We start from the raw sequence: 6,490 nt of genomic DNA on the forward strand, positions 1-6,490 counted from the left end.
TCAGGTGCAGACTAAGAAGATATATGCAGGATTTTTCTGCCGGTCCTCATTCATTTCTGTTCTCCGGCTTCATCCTATCTGGATTTCAGTGATTTATTTGTACTTTTGTATGTTACTGTCTGCTCCAAGTGTATTCTCTCCATGATTGCTGGTACAATAGCAGGTGTGTAAAGTTACTGCCTATCTAAGTTACATCTCTTATGTGCACAGTTTTTCTATGTCACGGTCTGTAGCTACATGAGAGCTTGGGTTACACCGGCAGCTGCTGCGGCTTTTGAATTTGGTATCTGTTCTACACAAACAAACCCCCCTCGTTATTTCTGTCACCATTTCTATGTCCTTAACATGCTGTATGTATGTCGCCGGTCGTCTCTTGTCTGATCACAGCTATGTCTTTTCAGCCTTGGGTGCTAGAAACGGTTTAATTTCTGTTTTTTTTCTCTTTTCTCTCCCTGCAGGATCTCTCTAGAGGGTGATTAGAAAGCAGAGCTACATGAAAACACGACTGAGGACAGTTCGGAAGGAGACGCTGATGATCAGAGGAAGCCAACAGCTGTGGCAAGAAGCTTCCTGTCACTCTTGTAGTAGTTTAACCCATACACTTGTGTGATTGGCTCCTCGACGTTGGTTCTGGTTTGTCTCGGAGTTTTCATAATGTTGGCTAGTGATATAAATGAGACGCTTCAGATCCCGGAGCTGCAAATTCCAAATCTATCAGACAGCACCTCGGCCACAAGCAGCAGTAACACCCCCACCCAACGACGCCGCCGCTTTAAAATGAGACGTTCAAAAGCTGCAAGAAACCGAGAGTGCTGTGACACCTCGGACTACACAGGTAATCTGGAATATTTGCAACTGCCATCGATTGAGATTACTCCGTCCAGTGATGAGGACAGCGTTGTTTCCAACTCTTCCACTCCAAGCACGTCTCCAAGACGCCAAGGCCTCAGGCTGCACACTTTGGGTAGCACTTCTGATAAGGACGGCAGTGAGATAGAAGTTACTGTGAACAGCAAGTGTAGGTAAGTCCCTTTTTTTAAAAAAAAAACATTCTTTATAAACTTTGCAAAAAGGAGTAGGGTAAGGTGGTACAGGTGTGGTCATGTACAAGCATAGAAAAATGCATAACGTGTAGAGATAGAGAAAGAGATATCTAGGCATACAGATGACAATATTCCATTAATTACTTCAAGTGCAAGGAGGTATGCAAGGTAACAAACATAACTGAACATTGGGCGAATTGAGGTGACCAATCTCATGGGGCATTCTAACAGGTAAAGGAATAAGGGGAAAGAAATGCATAGGGGGGTCAGGGAGCGAAGGGAAAAGCAGGAGAATAGTGAGGGCCATGGGTGGTATAGGGTAGGCCAAGTGAACTGAAGGGTTTATCGGGGAGATAAGTACCTTTTTATTAAATAGCCATACCCATTATCATGCACACTTTCCATTATAATGGTTTTATGATAGCAATATAGAGGTATCATCAATGTGTATACACAGAAGGCACCCACATTATACAAGAAATTGCTATTTATAGTTTCCTCCTGCCTAGCTAAGTTCCGTATAACTGAGCCTCCTTGGCCTTTCCGCGGCTTCCCTTGAGGAGATCGCCAGGAAACAACTCTCCTGCTGTGGATGCTAATTTAGGGATTTTTGTTTCCTTGGCAACAAGGCACCGTGATAACCACTGCAGTCCCAGGGAAACACTGGTAAAGTTTCATGCACCGCTCGGGGGCAATTCTTATGGTGTGGTCTCCAAGGCTTTGGACTCTTATCGGCCATCTTATACACACAGTCAGCATTGCTTTTTATACCTCAGGGCATAAGCCTTTGCTTAAACACAGCAAAACAATAATTTCACAGTGGCCAAGCTCTTTTAGATTTTGTTTTTAATCTGATTTTACAGGTCAACAAAATGATAGAAGATCTGTGTGCACTATGAAAGTACAACTGGCTGTATTCCTTAGGAAGGCTGTCACATTTACGTGGCTGTAAATCTTCCCTTCCTGATAAACCTAAAGAAAGATCAGGCTGTATAGACAGGAAAAATGGTTCAGGGTTTTATAGCAAGACAACTTCAAGTGACCTATAATGTATAATTATACTATGGTGTTAGTAAATAATGGTCTGAATTCTGCTAATGGTAATAGAGTCACATCATGCCGTTGTAAGATGATCTGATCCTAAGCTGTGTTTACACACATTCCGGCCATGCTGCTTGTCATCTGCTTTCCTTTTCCATATTGCCTATCACAAACAAATGTCATTGATGGTAATATTGGTGTGACCGAGGGATCATACTCATATAGACTGTGTTTTTTCAAGAACACACATAAAATACAGGTTAGCAAAATTATTATTATTATTAATAAACAGTATTTATATAGCGACAACATATTACACAGCGCTGTTCATTAAATAGGGGTTGCAAATGACAGACAGATACAGACACAGGAGGAGGAGAGGACCCTGCCCTAAAGAGCTTACATTCTAAGAGATCCCATTGACTTTCTCTAAGCAATACACATGGCAGATTAGAGGTTCCATTTCACTTGCTTTCTGTTGAGCTGCATTTCTTTTGATGCAGCATGTCCTATTAAGGTGCAATCAGTGCGGCCATCAGGGGAAACAAGGGGTACTTGTAGAGTAACAAGCCCTGATCAAAAGAACTTAACTTTTGCAATGTCGGAACTTTTAGAAATGGTGGGGCCCAGAAATTTCTGATGGTGGTTCCAGGTGGAATAAACCTGCAGGAAAAACAGGTCAAATGCTACCTTTTTGCTTGTCAAGTTCTGTGTTTGCCATTTAAATAAATGCCTCTGTGTTTTAATAGCTTACAGAACACCAGTAGGTTTGCTACGCAGTGCACTTTAATAAAATACCTATCAACATCAGCCCTAAGAAATACACTATTAATATTTGAGGTGTAGTATAATCTTTTTAAGCTAATTTTTCATATTCATGCTAGTGTGCTATTTTGTACTGATGGGAGAATATTAATAAAATAAAAGCAACAAGCAAAGTGTTGCTATTAACAAGACAGTGGAAGTATAGCTTTTTATCCTTCAGAAAATGGACTTAATGGGAACATTTCCAATTGAACAGATCCACTTGATTCTGATTCATTTTTCAGGTCTATAGTTCCATTGCTCAGATACCGCTCTGTCTTTTCTTGATATCACTCTGTTCCCTCTTTTTCTCCCTGTTCTCTCCCTTCCTCTGTCTTATAACTTTCATCTTCCTTCCACCTTTATTAGAAAGTTTTTAGATGGTGGCAGCTTATGTCTGAATATGATGTGGCACAACACAGTGAAGAACTATATGGGATTTTTTTCATTAAGACAAGCTTTCATGAGATTTATATCCTCCTTCCTTGTATTTGAATCAGATTCCATCAGATGGATCACATGAATCAGATCCCATTGTCCCCAAAAATGACCCATAGGTGAAAATAAAGGCCAATGTTTTATTACATTTGTTTCAGGACTGCTTCTCCGCCTGTAAAAGTCTATAGGAACTCAAAACTTAGCTTGCAACCCTATACGATGCAGGTTTCCCGTACCTGCAAATAATTCAGAATTAACTCAGAAGCATTTTAATATAAATCATCATCAAAACCTATCAACACAAGCCCTAAAAAACAATACAATACAAAGTTTTTTATTTTTTACAATCTCTTAAAACATTATATTGTGCACAATATCTGTGGTCAACTGAGAAATTGGGCTTTACTGACCACAATTTCCACCTGAGGCTTCCCACACGGTTATATAACAAGGTGACCCATTTCTTTCACAGACACAGTATGGTGTTGTTTTTTCTAGTTTACTAGATTTTTGCCTTGTTCTTGTGTTGGGTGAGGCATCTGGTATAAATTGGCCCCTAACAGAACTTCCTAACCTAACTTGCACCCATGCTCCAGTTTATTCCCTGTTACTCCAAGCAATGAGATAAGTGTTAGTCTACGTACACACGCCAGATGAATTGATAATCGCCTCAGGGCTGATATCGGATGAGAATCTTGTGTGTGTACAATGATCTTCCTTCATGGATCCGTCCTGGCGGATCCACGAACAACGATCGACGAATGATCATAATGAAAGTGAAGGGGAAAGAACGCAGTGGGGTGCCGCTCCATCATTTCCCCCCATCCCCTCCTAATAGAGCAGAATGGTGCTGTATGTATAGCGTTTGTTCGTGCATCGTGCAGTCAGACAATATTTGCACATGTGTACGCAGCTTTAGATGTCAGCTAAAAATTATATCATAAAGGGTTACTTTGTCTAGCACGCTGAATCTTTGACTAACATGATGCTGTATCCTAAGGTTAGCCGTGCGCTGATGTGATTTTCTTGTTTGATTACACACACATGTTAAATTGATCACAAATTAATTAAATGGTCCATTTCCCATGGTGTTTATGATTGATATTTGGAAAAACTAATGACAAAAATTGATCGGGCCGGCCGTTTTTTTTGTTGATCAGGTAAATATCATTTTTTATTTGAACCCACTGTTTCGACTTCTCTATTTTGTTTAAATAAAATGATGACATTAAATTTAATATAATATATAATTTAAATAAGTGCATAATACATGAGATACTTGTAGTTGATTGCAGCAATCATAATCAATTGATCATTACATCAATCATTTTATGGATACAAAAAAATGTACATGTATGTGTGTATGTGTATGAATGTCATAAGATGTTATGCCTGTAATAGGGTTACAATCAGGAAAAGATTTATACTTTTTGCCCCCCTAGGCCAGTTACCTTGTGCTGCCCCTCCTCCCCCTCAGTCGGTAACAGCCTTTTAGTCAGAAACACACAAAACACACCATGAAAGATGTTCCACATGAAGAAAAGAGAACAAGGGGGAGAGGGAGAAAGAAACAGAGAGAGTGGGGGGGGGGGAGAGAATGAAGGGTGAGAGATGGAAGAGAGTGAGGAGAGAGAGAGAGGGGGGAAGGAGAAGGTGGTGGAAAAAAAAGAGAGTCGGGGGAGAGAGAGAGAGTAAGAAGAGAGAGTGAGGGGAGACAGAGAGGGGGGAGAGAGAGGGAAGAGAGAGTGTAAGGGGAGAGATAGAGGGTAAGAAGAGAGAGATTGAGGGGAGAGAGAGGGTAAGAAGAGAGAGGGAGAGGGGAATAAGGGAGAGACAGGGTGAATGGAGAGAAAATAGGAAGGAAGGTGGGAGAGAGGTAGAGAGGGAGGGAGGGAGGGAGAGGCAGAAGGGGAGACGGGGAGACGGGAGATAGGGGAGAGAGAACAATAGGAAGCAAGAGTATAGAAGAAGTGAAAGGGAGAGAGAGGAGAGAAAGGAAAACAGAGCAGAGAAGGAATAAATAAAGGAGTAGAGAGAGACAAATGAGGGAGAAATCGGAGAGGATAGGAGAGAAGGTGAGGGAGGACAGGGAGAGGAGAGGGAGAAAGAGAGAGGTGAGAGAAAAAGAAAGAGGAGACAAAGAGAGGTGGAGAAAGATGGAAAAGAAAAAGGTGGAAAAAAGTGGAGAGAGAAGGGGGAAGAAAGAGGGTGGAAAAGGAGAGAGAAAGGGGATATAGGGAAGGATATAGCGGGGGAGCAAGAGATGGGAAGAGAGGAAGAAACGGGAGAAGAGGAAAGGAGAATGGAATAGAGAGAAAAGTAATCTCTCTACATGGAATGTGACCTCTGTATAATTATTTTCACATTGTGCTCTCTGTAACTATAGAGCTGGTCAGCCGGTAGTAGAAGGTTCCAGCTCCACACAGAGATGTTGCAATGCCGCCCTCCAATGTTCATAGCACCCTAGGTCATGGCCTGGATGCCCTTGTTAGAAAATCAGTCCTGGTTACAATTTTAAAAATTTTTTGTGCTCTCTTTGCACATTTTTTACTTTTTTCCTGTAAAACACGTTTCCCATATCTGAGGAGGCAGTTCCCAGCTTTTTTTTCATGCTTTTAGATTTACCCTTTCCCCACAGTCACAAGTGGACATAATGTAGATTTCAGATGACCTTTTTACAGGGGACGGATATATTTAGTTATGTGTACTGAAGTTCTAAGAAAATAGTGAAGTATTTTCCATACAGAGGAAACGTTTTATCTGATTGGGCAGTTTCAAGCTAAGTTTTTACCTCCTTCACACTGCAGCGTTAAAGGACTTGTAATGATGTAATTTACCATGTAAATAACAATTCATTTATAAAACCACCGCAGTCATAACTAAAGTGAAACTTTCCAGAATTAGTGTGATTTCTAAGTTCAGGATCTAACAGAAAATTAGACAAAATCATAGTAAAAATGGAATTTGTACAGCATACATACATACATGTCATCCAGTGATCTTTCCAATTCCTCTGCTGCAGCAAAATCTGAACCAGTGCTCTCAGCCGTTTATTTCACTTTTATCTAATACCTACCGTGTTTCCCCGAAAATAAGACCTACCCCGAAAATAAGACCTAGCACTTTTCCCCCCAACCTGCCCTAATATAAGACCTACCCCGAAA

The 6,490-nt window shown here is 40.9% G+C and overlaps 1 protein-coding gene across 4 annotated transcripts in view; it reads left to right on the forward strand.

Annotated features, from left to right (window-relative positions):
* The first annotated feature begins 465 nt into the window (after nt 1-465).
* Nucleotides 466-6,490, forward strand: part of GRAMD1B (GRAM domain containing 1B) — a 152,694-nt gene continuing 146,669 nt past the window's right edge. For 3 of the 4 annotated variants that reach the window (XM_072426596.1, XM_072426595.1, XM_072426597.1), the window contains exon 1: nt 486-1,022. In XM_072426596.1, coding sequence (XP_072282697.1) covers nt 655-1,022 — 368 coding nt within the window. In that variant the 5' untranslated portion in view covers nt 486-654. Of the gene's footprint in view, nt 1,023-6,490 lie in introns of all 4 variants that reach the window. The other variant, XM_072426593.1, reaches the window with a different exon arrangement.

Source organism: Pyxicephalus adspersus, chromosome 11 (assembly GCF_032062135.1).
Source record: "Pyxicephalus adspersus chromosome 11, UCB_Pads_2.0, whole genome shotgun sequence".
Classification (NCBI taxonomy): Eukaryota; Metazoa; Chordata; class Amphibia; order Anura; family Pyxicephalidae; genus Pyxicephalus; species Pyxicephalus adspersus.